Source organism: Schistocerca gregaria, chromosome 11, assembly GCF_023897955.1.
Source record: "Schistocerca gregaria isolate iqSchGreg1 chromosome 11, iqSchGreg1.2, whole genome shotgun sequence".
NCBI lineage: Eukaryota > Metazoa > Arthropoda > Insecta > Orthoptera > Acrididae > Schistocerca > Schistocerca gregaria.
Genome location: NC_064930.1, coordinates 61619856 through 61638408, shown reverse-complemented (window position 1 = coordinate 61638408; position 18553 = coordinate 61619856). Strand labels below are relative to the sequence as shown.

The 18553-nt window shown below is 38.7% G+C and overlaps 1 protein-coding gene across 1 annotated transcript in view; it reads right to left on the bottom strand.

The window, feature by feature from the left end:
* Window positions 1–18553, bottom strand: part of LOC126295160 (zinc finger protein 664-like) — a 175940-nt gene that overhangs the window by 111243 nt on the left and 46144 nt on the right. The window contains exon 3 of the mRNA XM_049987456.1: window positions 590–652. Coding sequence (XP_049843413.1) covers window positions 590–652 — 63 coding nt within the window. The remainder of the gene's footprint in view (window positions 1–589; window positions 653–18553) is intronic.

Below are 18553 nucleotides of genomic sequence, written 5' to 3'. Positions count from 1 at the left end.
TGTAGGTACGGGGAGATGAAGAAGCTTGCGCAGGATAGAGTAGTATGGAGGGCTGCATCAAACCAGTCTCAGGACTGAAGACCACAACAGCAGTAACAACAGCAACAGCAACAACAACAACAACAACCTATGCTGCTGAGCAAGTTATAGTAGTATCTCGATGTTACTAACAAGTATTCTCTACAGGAACCTGTAATTATAGAGATAAGAAACATAATACAACTCTTTATTTACATAAGTAACTGCACAAAATATACACAACTACATTGTCACACAGCACGCGGCTCAGAAAGATTCAAGTAGAGGTAGCATGCAGCAGTTATCCTGAGGTGGTGAGGATTGCACAGAATAGACTAGCATGGAGAGATGTAGCAAACCAGTTTTCAGACTGAACACCAAAACAACAAACAATAACAACAACAAAAATAAGCCTCTATATCTATTCATTGTGGGAGCTGCTGAAACCATTATTTTTCCAACCATTTATGCAACTGTAACATCTGTATTGATACATCGTATACCAAACTATATACAACTTGCCCTCAGAAAAAAAAAAAAATAGGAATCAATTGAATCAGAGAGAACTTACCAGCCGTTCTCCAAAACTGGATGGCTCACAATACGGCAGGAATTCATCGCAGAACGAATAGTCCTGTAACAAATGAAATTGTAGCAATGGTGATCATAGGTCTTGAGAATTAGGAGTGAGTTAGTTTTATGTTCCACAGATTATATGTATGTTTTATCATTTTGATGTGGAATGAGTCATTTTCACTTTTATTACACAGAATACAAGGAGTTGTTGAGGAGAAACTTTTTCAATTTCTTTTCAAATTTTACTTTGCTGTCAGACATTTTATATCACTGCAATGTTACCAAACATTTTTGTTGCAACATTGTGCAGCCCTTTTCGTGCCAAAGACAATCTTAATGTGCATTAATGAATGGCATTTGTTCTTCTTGTACTGTAATTATATACAGTATTCTTCCTTTTGAACACAGTGTGTTACTTACAACAAATTTCATGTGGGAATAAATATACTGCAAAGTAGTAGTCAGAATGCTCGACTCCTTAAAGATGATCTTGCATGAACACCACATGTTATTCTTACAGCACATTTGAGCAAAAATAACTTACTTTGTTAAAGATGACTCACCCCAAAACATTATTACCATTTGCTTACCACTCATTATATTTATCATTGGTATAATACCCCACTATGTGCAGAACTAAATATGTTATCTTTTCAAAATTGAGAGAGACGCCATTTCCAGAAAACCATGTAATAACATTTTTTACGAAATTACCTACCATTTCTTCTGTTGCTGTATGTATTGTGTATGCCTGGATTGATTATGTTACAACTGTTGTCTGCAAAACGAACCAATTCTGCTTGCTGAGTAATAGACAATCTTTTCTGAAGGTATCTGTCTGGAGCATAGCCTTATACAGAATCAAAATGCGGACGATAAGTGGTTCAGACAAGAAGAGAATAGAAGCTTTTGAAAAGTGGTGCTATGGAAGAGGGCTGAAGTCTAAGTATTCATATCAAAGATCCCAAATTTACTTACCTTAAGGAAATCTGTCATGCTCATATTACACTTGGAAGCAGTGCTGGCTATGAAATGTATATTGAAAATATTGTTCAGATACCATAGGAAAGAGTAGAGGACAACAAAAAGGCTGTCTCTATGGGGCCCGATTTTGAGTATGACTGTAAAGTTATCTGGACATATATAAGAGGTATAGGTGAAATCATGTAAATTGCTGGATTTTTTTACCAGTCACCCAATTCTGCCATGATAGTTTTGGAGTCATTCAAAGGAAGTCTATGCTCAGTAACGCAAAAATACCCAGACCATGCAACACTACTTAGCAGTGAACTTAACCTACAGAGTACCGATTGGGACATCTTCGGATTCGTTACAGGGGATACATGTTTTCCGATAACTGTCTGTGTACTTTCATTGCCAGCCTTTGTCCATTGCTTTGCCTGCTGTTTTGAATCTGGTGTGTAATGATGGATCCAGGTTCCACCAACAGCCACAAATCCTTCAGATTGTGATCAAATGATGCCGGACATTCTGATGAAATGTAGTACAAGATGCACTTTTGGTCAACTGTGAGCAACATCAGCACCTACCTTGCACACAGCTTGTTCACAGCCAATTATCCTTGCAGGATACTGCGCACTTGGTCAGCTCAGACGCCTACAGCCTTAGCGAGCTCACAAATTTTTATTCAGTGGTCTTGCATGACATATCACAGATTTTGTCAATGGTTTCCTTCGTGGTGACCTCAAGTGGAAGCCCGGAGTGTGCTTCATCTTCGATGCTTGTCTGAATATGTTCAAATTCATTAATCCAAATGCAAATGGTCTTCCATGATGATGCAGCATCTGTGTGAACTTCATCCAATTCTGTTTTGATTTATGCTGCAGTCCAATTCTTCAAAAATGAAAATGTTTAATGACAACATACAACTTGGTTTTCTCCATTTTCAATCGCAGTGAACACATCAATCAATTCAGATGGTTGTCAACAACGAACTGTGCACTGTACATTGTTGAAATTCTTTCCCAAGAAATAAGTGGGATTCTTAGCCACATATGTAATAGCTCTCTGAAGCAGGGTATGTTCCCAGACAGACTGAAGTATGCCATTGTTAAACCACTGCATAAAAAAGGGGATACGTCTGATGTCAACAACTACATACTGCCCAATCTCTCTCCTGACTGCCTTATCCAAAAATTTTGAAAAAGTAATGTATTGTAGAGTAGCTTCACACCTTTGTAAAAATAAAGTTTTGACAAAATGTCAGTTTGGTTTCCAAAAGGGTTTTTTAACGGAAAATGCTATATATACTTTCACTAATGAAATATTAAATGCTCTAGTAACCGGAAGTCACCTGTTGGGATTTTTTGTTATCTATCAAAGGCTTTTGATTGTGTAAATCATGGAATACTTCTAAATAAGCTCAAGTACTGTGGTATGAATGGGACAGTGCTCCAATGGTTTAAATCATACCTAACTGGAAGAGTGCAGAAAGTTGAAATAAGCAGTTCACATAATATGCAAAAAACTGGTGATTTCTCAAACTGGGGAACAATCAAGACTGGGGTGCTGCAAGGTTCGGTCTTGGTTCCTCTGCTATTCTTAATATATATTAATCAGGAGAAAGAAAACTGGCGTCATAAAAGTTGACTTACGGCCCTTCTAAAATAAGCTATTCAATTATACTTTCTGCCATCATTATGGCATAATTTGTAATCTATGATACAACTAAAATAAGTACGAAAAACTGACCCTGAAGCTTGCTCTTTTTTAGCATGTTACCCTTTAAGATGGCATGCAGCTTTACTGTATGATTAAATGATGATGGCGTCCTCTTGGGTAATATATTCCGGAGGTAAAATAGTCCCCCATTCGGATCTGTGGGCGGGGACTACTCAAGAGGATGTCGTTATCAGGAGAAAGAAAACTGGCGCTCTACGGATCGGGGCGTGGAATGTCAGATCACTTAATCGGGCAGGTAGGTTAGAAAATTTAAAAAGGGAAATGGATAGGTTAAAGTTAGATATAGTGGGAATTAGTGAAGTTCGGTGGCAGGAGGAACAAGACTTCTGGTCAGGTGACTACAGGGTTATAAACACAAAATCAAATAGGGGTAATGCAGGAGTAGGTTTAATAATGAATAGGAAAATAGGAATGCGGGTAAGCTACTACAAACAGCATAGTGAACGCATTATTGTGGCCAAGATAGATACGAAGCCCACACCTACTACAGCAGTACAAGTTTATATGCCAACTAGCTCTGCAGATGATGAAGAAATTGAAGAAATGTACGATGAAATAAAAGAAATTATTCAGATAGTGAAGGGAGACGAAAATTTAATAGTAATGGGTGACTGGAATTCGGGTGTAGGAAAAGGGAGAGAAGGAAACATAGTAGGTGAATATGGATTGAGGCTAAGAAATGAAAGAGGAAGCCGTCTAGTAGAATTTTGCACAGAGCACAACTTAATCATAGCTAACACTTGGTTTAAGAATCATGAAAGAAGGTTGTATACGTGGAAGAACCCTGGAGATACTAAAAGGTATCAGATAGATTATATAATGGTAAGACAGAGATTTAGGAACCAGGTATTAAGTTGTAAGACATTTCCAGGGGCAGATGTGGACTCTGACCACAATCTATTGGTTATGACCTGTAGATTAAAACCGAAGAAACTGCAAAAATGTGGGAAATTAAGGAGATGGGACCTGGATAAACTGAAAGAACCAGAGGTTGTACAGAGTTTCAGAGAGAGCACAAGGGAACAATTGACAGGAATAGGGGAAAGAAATACAGTAGAAGAAGAATGGGTAGCTCTGAGGGATGTAGTAGTGAAGGCAGCAGAGGATAAAGTAGGTACAAAGACGAGGGCTGCTAGAAATCCTTGGGTAACAGAAGAAATATTGAATTTAATTGATGAAAGGAGAAAATATAAAAATGCAGTAAATGAAGCAGGCAAAAAGGAATACAAACGTCTCAAAAATAAGATCGACAGGAAGTGCAAAATGGCTAAACAGGGATGGCTAGAGGACAAATGTAAGGATGTAGAAGCTTATCTCACTAGGGGTAAGATAGATACTGCCTACAGGAAAATTAAAGAGACCTTTGGAGAGAAGAGAACCACGTGTATGAATATCAAGAGCTCAGATGGCAGCCCAGTTCTAAGCAAAGAAGGGAAGGCAGAAAGGTGGAAGGAGTATATAGAAGGTTTATACAAGGGCGATGTACTTGAGGACAATATTATGGAAATAGAAGAGGATGTAGATGAAGACGAAGTGGGAGATACGATACTGCGTGAAGAGTTTGACAGAGCACTGAAAGACCTGAGTCGAAACAAGGCCCCCGGAGTAGACAACATTCCATTAGAACTACTGACAGCCTTGGGAGAGCCAGTCATGACAAAACTCTACCAGCTGGTGAGCAAGATGTATGAGACACGCGAAATACCCTCAGACTTCAAGAAGAATATAATAATTCCAATCCCAAAGAAAGCAGGTGCTGACAGATGTGAAAATTACCGAACTATCAGTTTAATAAGCCACGGCTGCAAAATACTAACGCGAATTCTTTACAGACGAATGGAAAAACTGGTAGATGCAGACCTCGGGGAGGATCAGTTTGGATTCCGTCGAAATGTTGGAACACGTGAGGCAATACTGACCTTACGACTTATCTTAGAAGAAAGATTAAGAAAAGGCAAACCTACGTTTCTAGCATTTGTAGACTTAGAGAAAGCTTTTGACAATGTTGACTGGAATACTCTTTTTCAAATTCTAAAGGTGGCAGGGGTAAAATACAGGGAGCGAAAGGCTATTTATAATTTGTACAGAAACCAGATGGCAGTAATAAGAGTCGAGGGGCATGAAAGGGAAGCAGTGGTTGGGAAAGGAGTGAGACAGGGTTGTAGCCTCTCCCTGATGTTATTCAATCTGTATATTGAGCAAGCAGTAAAGGAAACAAAAGAAAAATTCGGAGTAGGTATTAAAATTCATGGAGACGAAGTAAAAAGTTTGAGGTTCGCCAATGACATTGTAATTCTGTCAGAGACGGCAAAGGACTTGGAAGAGCAGTTGAACGGAATGGACAGTGTCTTGAAAGGAGGATATAAGATGAACATTAACAAAAGCAAAACGAGGATAATGGAATGTAGTCAAATTAAATCGGGTGATGCTGAGGGAATTAGATTAGGAAATGAGACACTTAAAGTAGTAAAGGAGTTTTGCTATTTAGGAAGTAAAATAACTGATGGTGGTCGAAGTAGAGAGGACATAAAATGTAGACTGGCAATGGCAAGGAAAGCGTTTCTGAAGAAGAGAAATTTGTTAACATCGAATATAGATTTATGTATCAGGAAGTCGTTTCTGAAAGTATTTGTTTGGAGTGTAGCCATGTATGGAAGTGAAACATGGACGATAACTAGTTTGGACAAGAAGAGAATAGAAGCTTTCGAAATGTGGTGCTACAGAAGAATACTGAAGATAAGGTGGATAGATCACGTAACTAATGAGGAGGTATTGAATAGGATTGGGGAGAAGAGAAGTTTGTGGCACAACTTGACTAGAAGAAGGGATCGGTTGGTAGGACATGTTTTGAGGCATCAAGGGATCACAAATTTAGCATTGGTGGGCAGCGTGGAGGGTAAAAATCGTAGAGGGAGACCGAGAGATGAGTACACTAAGCAGATTCAGAAGGATGTAGGTTGCAGTAGGTACTGCGAGATGAAGCAGCTTGCACAGGATAGAGTAGCATGGAGAGCTGCATCAAACCAGTCCCAGGACTGAAGACAACAACAACAACAATTAATGACTTGCCATTCTGTATTAGTAGACTCCCATGGGGTCCACAGACCACACTTTGAGAAACACTGATCTAGGGGATTGAGGTCAGGTGATAGGTGCCAAGCTGGTACTTTCTGCCGATGATACTAGTATAGCTATCACACCCAACAGACAAGAATTAACTGGTGAAATTGTAAACAATGTTTTCAGAAAATCATTAAATGGTTCTGTGTAAATGGGCTCTCATTAAACTTTGTCAAAACACAGTATGTACAGTTTCACGCAGTAAATGAAATGACACCATTGATAAATATAGACATTGATCAGAATATTCAAAATTTCTAGGTGTATGCATTGATGAAGGGTTGAACTGGAAAAAACACACTGAGGATCTGCTGAAACGTTTGAGTTCGGCTACTTATGCTATTAGGGTCATCGCAAACTTTGGCGATATACATCTGAGTAAATTAGCTTACCGTGCCTATTTTCATTCTCTGCTTTCCTATGGCATCATATTCTGGGGTAACTCCTCATTGAGTAAAAGAGTGTTCACTGCACAAAAGCGTGTAATCAGAATAATTGCTGGAGCTCATCCAAGATCATCCTGCAGACACTTATTTAAAGAACTAGATATCTTCACTGTAGCCTCACAATATATATATTCACTTATGAAATTTGTTATTAACAATCCGAACAAATTCAAAAGTAATAGCAGTGTACATGGCTACAACACTAGGAGAAAGGATGATCTTCACTACTCAAAGGTTAAATCTAACTTTGGCTCAGAAGGGGGGTAAATTATGCTGCAATGAAAGTCTTTGGTCACTTACCTAATAGCATCAATAGTCTGACAGGTAGCCATACAGCATTTAAAAGGAAATTAAAAGAATTTCTTAATGGCAATTCCTTCTACTCATTAGATGAATTTTTGTATATAATAAGTGGGTAATTTCCCCAATCCCCCCCCCCCCTGAAAAAAAATTAAAAATATTAAGTGTCATGTAATATTTTGTGTAATGTAATATCTTGTATGGACACCTTCTATTAACCTGACATGTTCTACATCATTGCGAAGTGTCGTATTCATGATCTATGGAGCAAGTACTAATCTAATCTAAACAGTCCTTGGAATAATCAGACTTAAGAATCATGAAGGTGCAACAAAGATGTTTCATTCTTTCACGGAAATTTAAGTGTGTTATCAAACCACCTTCGTAGCCATTCTGTTGGAACACAGTTCTTTGGTGGCATAGTTTGCCAGGCAGACTGCTGACATCTGAGACCACATATATTCTATGCGCCAGAGTGTAAGACACTGCTGTGTTGTGCAGCTCGTGACCTGCAGCCCCCAGCAGAGGGGGAAGATGTCAAATAGTCTTGTCGATGAAATAGTGAATGATTTGCACAATATTATACAGCGGCAAACCCAAGAAGTGTATTTGCAACAGATAGTCAGGAAAGCCTGAAAAGTCACATCAGGGTGTACTGTAATTATTTAGTACAAATGTATCTGAAGTAAAATGTTTTCTGAAACATTTCTCCTTATACAGGCCTACTGAGTCCTCCACCCCCCACAAATTAATTTGGCTAATATTTCAGTCATACCGGCAGCTGGGGAATATGGCCCATGCATGATGGGGAACTGTAAAATTTTTCTGCTGCTGTGAGATGACACATAACACCACAATACAAGCCAGTGCCAATATGGGCCAAGATAGGCCTAGATGGATACATCCAGCAGGACACATATCTTCACCTCAAAGATCACCTATCACCTGACCTCAATCCCCTAGATCAGTGTTTCTCAAAGTGTGGTCTGTGAACCTCCTGGGAGTCTACTAAATTTCTGCCCTGAAGCCAGTTAACCATTATGGAATGGAACATCACGTTGCAAGCATAATTCATTTTAGAATCTTATTCTTAATGCAAAACACTCGTTACGTGAAACAGTTTATCCCATATAAATTAATGTAAAACACGGTAATACATTCCATGCAAAAAAAGTAGTTAAGTTTTATCTTGTTCATGCCATTTATTTAAAGAAAATTATATTACACACTTTATTACTCACAATACATAACTAATTCTTTTTTACTAGCAAGCTGTCTATAGTCATTTCTTTTTGCCAATGCTTCCTACAACAGGGAGAAAATGCAACACAACACTAGTCTCAAATACATTTGTAGTGTGCATAGCCATTGCTTTATTGGGGTGATGATTTTCAGTGTACGATGCGACCAATTTCCATGCTTTCAGCACTTCTTTTATTGCGCCAGAAGATTGCTGCTTTGTTGTCACCTCCTCCTCCTCCTCCTCTGAAGAGCTCCTCTCCACAACTTCCTGCTGTAAAACACACTGCAATTTCATAAGCTCTTTGGTGGTCATTTCTTGTCTCTGGTCTTCCACAAGTTCTTCAATACCATTGTTATCCACTTCTAGACCCATGCTCTCGATCAGAGACACAATCTCATTGACTACAGGCTCTGCAGGTACTGACTCAAATGCCTCAGAGTTACATCCGACAACAAACTCCGGCTGAAGCTTCTTCCAAGCAGAAGTGAGAGTTCTCTTGGTAAACCCCTCCCAAGCCTTTTCGATCATCTTGACGCAGGCGATGATGTTGAAGTGACATTTTCAAAACTCTGAGAGTGAGATTCGTAGCTTCAGTCAACACAAAGGAATATTCCTAAGAGTGCTTTAGTGTAGAATTTCTTAAAGTTAGAAATAATCTGCTGGTCCATAGGCTGGAGTAATAGAGGATGTTGATGAATTGCAATTCTTCAAGGAAGTGGTCTGGTAGGACTGGAGAATGTTCTCATTAATAGGGTCACCAGGGTCACCTTGCAACTGCCTTCATTTATCCCTATAAGGACCAACCTTTTGGCATCATCCAGAATACAAAACTGTTATTTAGATACTCTTGTCACTTCCTTTGAAGCATCTATCTCCTTAATCTTGTCCTCGTTCTTTAGGCTAGCATAAATAGATGATGTAAACCGATTGTATGTGCAAGCTAAATCAGCAATGCTTACAGCACGTTCGCATTTATCTATGAATTTACGTTTTATTTCAGAGGTCATTATCTTTCTCTTATGGTTGTCTTCTTTTGGCTTTGTCTTCAGGAACAATTCCACAAAGGTTTTAAAATCTGTGCAAAAAAAAAAAAAAAAAAAAAAAAAAAAAAAAAAAAAAAAAAACACTATGTGAACAGAAGTTTGGAAAAATATGTGATCATAAGATGCACTAAGATGGTAGCGGAAACAGAGCTAAACCCAGACTGCAGCATATACTAAAGACACTGTTCATGTCATTGCCAACAATGAAAAGCATTCATATTGCTGAATGTTTTCCCCTGCATGCAAATGGCTGGGGACAACACACTAGTGATGCCACTAGGGTCCCAGTTTTGAATTAAGAAAATGAGCATCCCATAAATTGCTTTCGGGATGCCAGTTTAGCCCCGGTTTTGTGATGCCAAATAAATACTCTCATACTGTCTATTTCTTCCCAAATTCTGGCATGGATTTGTATGTTGTCACTGTTATGCAAAATGATGATTTGTGTTTCACTGTTGCACCTGCCAGCATCTATCAATGGCTTCTTTCTATTATTAACTCTTGCCTTGGATTCAGTTCAATTAAGACATTGCAGCTACACAGTTCTCTGTCCGAGGCTTATTATTCTTAGTTCACATTTGCTTGTGTGTTAAGTAAGCTCCAAATGGCAGAGTGAAAGTTTTCCTTTCAAGACAAATAGTCTTTCATCAAATGAGGAAGACATGACTATGAAGTGGAATGTGGTATATGTAAGTCATATGTTCCCATTTCACATGGAGGAAGGGTAGATGGGTAGATATTACAGATTACTTAGGTAGGCAGCCAAAGGCATAAATCAAACATGTTCTGTACTCTGCTAGCACTTAAAAGAGAGAGAGCAGCAGCTGAATTAGCAATGAGTTATCATACCGTTAAACATCATGTCTTTGAAATCTGTAGACTGTGCTTCTAGGCTAAGGCCCAGTCTTTTTCACGATTCTGTCGCAGCAAAGAGTGTGACATTGGGCAGAACCAAAACAACTGCACTTTTGAAAGCAGTTTTGGCACCCGACACTATCAAACAAATATGCGACAACCTTTCACTGGCCAGCTATTATTCAACAGCTACAGATGCGAGTAATCATAAGGCTGAAAAAATATTTCCATTAATTGTTCAATATTTTACACCTCAGAATGGCATTCTGAAATTGCTTACATTAGTTTCGCTGCCAAGTGAAACCGCCTCCACAATAAGTAAGTACTGCATTACTGCAGTAGAAGAAAATAAAATTGATAAGAGCAAAATTTTGCGGTGACAATGCTAACAATTTTGGAGTGCAACGAGTAGGTACAAACAATGTATTTGCTACGCTGCAAAGTGAAGTAAATGAAAATCTTTTTGGAGTTGTCTGCCCTACTCACATACTACACGACACTGCTAAGACACCCGCTGATGTGATGAGTGTTGATGTCGAAACCTTTATAATTAAACTTTGCAATTACTTCCGCATATACACAGTACAAACGGAGCAGCTAAAGGAGTTTTGTGAGTCTGTGGACATAGAGTATCACGCATTGTTGTTACATACAAAAACAAGGTGGTTATCTTTGTTTGTTGCTGTAGAGAGAGTCCTGGAGTTATATAATGCTCTTAAATCATTCTTCCTCTTAGGAGAAAAGGCACTTAAATTTCTGACAACCCTATTTCAGAACCTGTTAATGGAGGCATGTCTGATGTTCCTGCTAGTCATTTGAGCACAATTCAGAGACAAATACTTACTCTTGAAAAAACAGACAACAGTGTTACAGAACTAGCTGTGATTTTGGAAAATACTAGTAGAATCATAAAATATTGTAAAGTGACATCTCTCTTGCAAACAGTGAGGTTACATGAACTAGCGAAATTCAAAAATTTCATGTTGACGTAGAATAGTTTTATGAGATGTGTACAGCTTATTTAGAAAAATGGTCAACAAATCTCAGGGAGTTCTCCATTTTTAAATGGATATTGCTGGACGCAGCACCTGAGTGGAGCAATGTGGAAAGGACAATAACATTCGTACAAGGTACAGGACTGTCAGTAGATGATAGTTTATTGTTTGAGCAGTTTTCTTTACTCAAGCAGCTCACTGAATCAGAAATCAACGAAAATAGCGATAATTGGGGTAGTAAATCATGTCAGGATAAATGGATCTCTTTCTTGCGACAGATTGGAAAAACAGCATTCTGAGTTGCTGAATCTATGTGAATTCGTCTTCAGTATGCCAGGGCTTAATGCAAATGTGGAACGAGTATTTTCTCTCATGAATGTTCAATATGCTGAGGAACAAACAGATTACAAGTATCAATGGTCGAAGCAACAATTAAATGTTTTTAATTATTAAATGAGTTGCTCTAAGTTTTATGAATACATCATACAGCAGAAAGATCTCTCCAAAGCTCAGAATTCAGATAAATATGAGGTGTAGGATAACAAATTCTGTGATCTTCGCACTTCAACATACAGTGTTTCAGCAGACAATTAAGTATCTCATATTAATATTTCAAAATAAAAATTCTTGTGTTACCAGTATTAATACTGTAAAATGTAATTACCATTTGAATGCCCTCCCTTGAGTACTATTAAATTAATTACAGTATAAAGTGTTCATTTATTTATTTATTTTAACAAATCAATTGAATACAGCAGTAATTTGCACAAATTTTTCACTTTTTTTAACGTTAAGAAAAGTGTCCACAAATGTCCCGGTTTATGATACACAAATTATGGTCATTTTTAGTTAATTTTAGAGAAACCTCCCGGTTTGCTAGCAACAAATTTGGACAACCCTATATCACACTAAATCGTTGTCACTCGTTATGAGAAAACACCTCTCATTAAGCAAGTCTTTTTTTACAACTTGTTTTGCTCGCTACACAAATTGTGAGTTATGGGAGGTGATCGCTAAGTGACGTTCCACTGTACAGGGCTACTTAGGACTACTTCAAGTGAGTGAAATACCTTCTCTGTTGGGGCACTTTTTCAAAAACCATTGTACATTAGCTGCACAATGTCTCAAAATTTCATGGATTTCATCTCCTAGTTTTCCAGTATTTTGACAGGCCTAATGGTTCGAGAGAAACCGTTAGCACCAGGAGTAAAGTGTACTCATTGCATCATAAACAGAGAAACTTTGGCAGTGAGAAAAATGCCTGAGGATTTGAAATGTCTTCTGGATGAAGTTACAAAACACGTTAATTTCATAGAATCACATTCTCTTATTTCTTATCTTTTCACAGTTTAATGTGAAGAAATTAGCAGTGAACACACTCAACTTTTCTTACATACTGACACCCTTCTTTGAGCTGCATAATGAAGTGTGTTTGCTATTTTTAGACAAGCAACATTTGTTATGAAACACTTGTAGGACACTTAAGAGCATTATTCACAAGTTTTCGAGGATATTTCCCTGTCCCACAACCTGGTAATTGTTGGACTAAAAATCCTTTCAATAATGTAGAAATTGATGACATACAGAGTACGAATATCTCTGACACAGGACAAGAACAGCTATTGGAAACATCCTGCCATACTTCACAGCAAAACTTAAAAAATGAACTTTGTAGCTTTTGGTTGCATGTGTGCTATGTGTATGAAGAGCTATCTAAAAGAGCATTGCAACATTTTTGCATGTCCCTACTACTTACTTATGTAAGCAGACCTTTTCTGCTCTTTGCAGTATTAAACCTCAAAGCGAAATCGTCTTCATGTGGAGGTGGACCTAAGATTGATGGCGACACAACTTATTCCAGATTTCAATGGAATTATCAAAAATATCCACTGGAAACTCCATATACGAATATCAACAACAGAGGACACTAGATCGCGTGTTTTGCCATAATGATGACAGGTTAAGTTGCAGACAGGCATAATCGAAAGACACTTACACAAAGCTTTCAGCCACAGCCTTCATCAGCAAAAGAGAAACACACACCACTCATAAATGCAAGCAAGCACACCTCACACAATTCTCTGCGGTAGCTAGCAATCTATCTTCTCTTACATTGTTGTTACTTATTGGATTATTTTTATTGATCTTTTTCTTATCAGTGATAACTCTAATTAGTATATTTAAAACAACACTGCAAGGGGCTCCACAGATCGCTTTCCGACTAAACAGGGGTTCAGATTATTGGAGAGTTTGAGAACCACTACTCTAGATTTTTCTGTCTCAGCAGTCAGATGTACAGCTGATACTGTCTAAGAACTAGAGCAGCGAACTGCACGGTCTTGTCAAGATTTAAGAGACAATCATACAGTATCGTAGATAATTCGTATCTTTGAATGTTACGATGACATGTGAAACATCTCCCTTAACAGTTACCAGTTTACAGTAAACTGTAGCATGTAATGGGCTGAAGCAATACTGTATTTCTTGTCAAGGCAGGCCACAGGTGAAATTTGTGACCAATTAGTTGGGGGCTTGATCGAAGAATTTACATTTCAAATTTACTAACTATAGTCTGATAAAAATTACTTTATAGTTGATGTCTGTCAGTTGTCACTGCGGTGTTGTCACATCACCTGTTGACTACCGCTGTGTTATAGGCGCCATACAAACACGGTTGATCACTTGACGAATGCTGTTAATGTGTGCAGAGCAAGGTTGGAAGTGGCTGCCGCAAAGTACGAAGGAAATGTGTGATGCTCTGTGGACAGCTGATTTTGAGTGACCAATGACTAAACTTTGGCTGACAACGGGTGTTGTTGCTCTGACTTTAACTCGTGTCCTAAACTAACCACAACTGCATGATGTGCACTGTATCCGAGAAAACAGTAATAAGATCACAATCACTTTGTTCACGATGTTTAAGTCTACCTAATGGAGCAAACTCGAGACAGAAAAATTTCATAATATGTTTGTTTGCATAGGCATCTTCCACAGCAAAACAAACTGTAATTTCTTGCTGCCACAGGTCACCTGTACCTATGATCTCACACTGGCTACATGGGAGCCGCATTATCAACCAATGAGCAGCCCAGGCACTCGGTTACAGATTATAGGAGACACAGGCAGATTCCAAGTGAAAAAAAGAATGATAAGAAGAAAAATATGAGCAAATAAAAAGGTAACTACAATGACAAAAATGGCGTGGCGAAGGGAAAAAAAACACTCAATTTACTGAATAAAAATGATAATCAATGTCTTTTGATTAGTTTTGGAAAAATAAATAATTTTGCTCCATTTGATGAGAATCGAAGTTGCAACCTTCCAGATGTCAGTTTTACATGCTAGCCACTACACAATGCCATTACACTCCAAAAGGCTGTTGTTATTTATGACAATGGTGTCCCTGTCATAATGATTAACTGACAGGCTTCAAAAATTCAGTTTCACGCTATGTCGTGTGATGCATATTTAATGAAAGCCGATCTCTGTGATTATAATAACTCTATAAGTAATGCTGAATTGAATCTTGCGTGGAATCATCCAGTACTGTTTGGTTAGTACTGTGTATGAAGCATGCATATTTCATTAGCATCGGTGTGTGGAGGGGGGCTGGGCAGGGGAGCAGGAAGGGGGGGGGGGGCGAGGAGCAAGAGGATGAGATTAGTGTTTGAATGTCCCATCGACAATGAGGTCATTAGAGACGGACTACAATCTCCTACGAGGGAAGGAAAGAGAAGGAAATCGGCCTTCCCCTTTCAAAGCAAATCTCTGGGCATTTGCCTGGAGCAATTTTTGGAACTCACGAAAAAACTAAATCTCGGCTGCTGGACGTGGGTTTGAACAGTTATCCTCCCAAATTCGAGTCCCGTGTTCAGTGTGCTGATCACTGTGGTACATCGCACAGAGTGTGTGTGTGTGTGTGTGTGTGTGTGTGTGTGTGTGTGTGTGTGTGCAATCATCACGTGTGACGAAATAAGATTAGAAATAAAAGGTCGAGACCCAGGATTCAGTATCCAAACACATCAAGAAAGAAAACCAGACAAGGAATTGGAAGGGAACTTGTACCAGTTTGGCTAAGACGACTGGTACAGGCATGATATTTAGCAATCTGATTGGAGGAAACCACCTACAACACAAAGTGTCAACTATCACGTAATTTTACATGGTCTATAGATCAATAGTTTATATTGAAGTCTATGGCATCTCATAACCACACTTTTGAATTATTATAGCTTTTTTGCAGATGCAACATGTCAGTTTTAGTATCAATTACAAGTCTGAACATACTTATACAATTTAATGAAATAATAAGCAACCAGATGCATAAAATAAATTTAACTTCTTTACCAGTTTTGGGCACTTAGTGCCCTTCTTCAGAATGTTACACCTATCACATTATTAAATTCTTTTATATGATTGATTACTTATGATTTCATTACATAGAACAACAATTGTTGAGGAGGCATAAAATACTATACTTATACAAGTAATTTGAAAATTATTTAAATAGGCTTATTTTACACAGTTTACAATAATATTGTCTTTCTTAATGACATAATCAGCATTCTCAAGTGTCTGTTTAAAGATTAATTAATTAAACTGTATTTTTCTACAGCAGGATTAAAGAAGGCTTCATTATCATGTTTTTTTCTGAATAAACAATTAAATCTTTAAATTGAGAACTTTCAGCAGCTTGTAGCTTACTACATAAAATCAAACATATTTCTATAATTAGAAAAAGTACTTTGATAATCCATGCAATACAATGAACAAGCATAATTTTGTGCTTCACTTAAACTGATTGAATTTGTCCAAGGTTGAACATTATAAGTTCACAGCAGTGTAGGTACATCAAATCAATCAATTTTTCAAATGCTCTGCCTATATAACGGCTAACACAGCTCCTAGTGTACGATCCCAGTTGCAGGCCACCTATCTAACTCCTCCCAGGGGCAACAAAAATTTTGTTTTCAGCATTTCATACTATCACTGACTGAATTTAAAAATTTAAAATGCTGTCATAATTCACTCATAAACATGTATAATCTTACATTAAAGGTTTAACACAAAAGTGAAGTATTACAGTTAGAAACAGCCTTATGTCTTACGGCAGTGTAACTCATGGTGCACAAATTACTCAGACTATATTCACCCAGTATTTGAAAATGAGAGTCCTTAGCAACTTAAACAAAATTTACGTATAATTTCAAACATTTTGGAATCTTTTTGCTTGCTGACATGCCCCTCAAAAAACAATGGAAGGAAGAAAGTTCATCACTTATTACATCTGTGCAGTAAAACTGTAGCATCATGCAGTATAGTATTAATGCATCAGTATTAATCTGTTAGTTCTTTACGACTAACTCTATTCACAACACAGTTTGCTGACAGTACCTACATACAGGGTGTTTGGAAATTCCCTTTACATATTTCTAGGATTTGCAGAGGGGAATGAGTACATAATATTTTGAACAAGAACCCATGTCCAAAAAGTCATCCAATGACGATGCAGGGCATCAAAGTAAAAGATGCTGGCGCCTGTAAATGCATGTATATATAAGGTGATTAACTGATGATGTTACAAACTTTCAAGGATGATGGAGAAGGATAAATGTGTCAATTTGAGGTAAGGATCCCTGTACTGGAAACAAACGAGTCTAAAGTTATATGCAAACACCATTCTGATACCTCTGACAGTGGCATACATGTACCGCAATTGTTGCTGCTGAGACTGTAGGGCAGGCAACTTTCAGAGTTGGTAGTATGTACCAAAAAAAGGAAAAATGTGCAGTAAACGTGGACTCTAAAATGCATGCCTTAAGATCCATGAGCACTTGTCCAATAACAGTGATATGTTTCACACCACCGATGATGAACAAGTGCTTATAGCTTCTCAGGTATGCGTTTTAGAGCCCATGTTTACTGGAGATTTTTTCTTTTTTTTTATCTGTACTACCACCTCTGGAAGTTACCTACCCTACAATTTTAGCACAGCATAGAATCACCATATATGTACAAAGGTGATGTGACTTACCAAAAATAAGCGCTGGCAGGTTGATAGACACACAAACAAACACAAACATACACACAAAATTCAAGTTTTCGCAACCAACGGTTGCTTCTTCAGGAAGGAGGGAAGGAGAGGGAAAGACGAAAGGATGTGGGTTGTAAGGGAGAGGGTAAGCAGTCGTTCCAATCCTGGAAGCGGAAAGACTTACCTCAAGGGGAAAAAAGGAGAGGTATACACTCGCACACACACACATATCCATCCGCACATACACAGACACAAGCAGACATTTTATACTGTGTCTGAGTCTGTGTACGTGCGGATGTGTGTGAGTGTGTGTGTGTGTGTGTGTGTGTGTGGGCGCACGAGTGTACACCTGTCCTTTTTTTTCCCCTTAAGGTAAGTCTTTCCGCTCCCGGGATTGGAATAACCAGAGCCACTTCCTCATCCCCTCAAACCCAGAACCTCTCACAGAAGAAACCCAAAAGTGCCCCACTTGTGACAGGATACTTTCCGGGACTGGATCAGACTCTGAATGTGGCTCTCCAGCAGGGATACGACTTCCTAAAATCCTGCCCCGAAATGAGATCCATTCTTCATGAAATCCTCCCCACTCCACCAAGAGTGTCTTTCCGCCATCCACCTAACCTTCGTAACCTCTTGGTTCATCCCTATGAAATCCCCAAACCACCTTCCTTACCCTCTGGCTCCTACCCTTGTAACCGCCCCCGGTGCAAAACCTGTCCTACGCACCCTCTCACCACCACCTACTCCAGTCCTGTAACCCGGAAGGTGTACACGATCAAAGGCAGAGCCACGTGTGAAAGCACCCACGTGATTTACCAACTGACCTGCCTACACTGTGACTGTTTCTATGTGGGAATGAACAGCAACAAACTGTCCATTCGCATGAATGGACACAGGCAGACAGTGTTTGTTGGTAATAAGGATCACCCTGTGGCTAAACATGCCTTGGTGCACGGCCAGCACATCTTGGCACAGTGTTACACCATCTGGGTTATCTGGATACTTCCCACCAACACCAAGATATCCGAACTCCGGAGATGGGAACTTGCTCTTCAATATATCCTCTCTTCTCGTTATCCACCAGGCCTCAATCTCCGCTAATTTCAAGTTGCCGCCATTCATACCTCACCTGTCATTCAACATCATCTTTGCCTCTGCACTTCCGCCTCGACTGACATCTCTGCCCAAACTCTTTGCCTTTAAATATGTCTGCTTGTGTC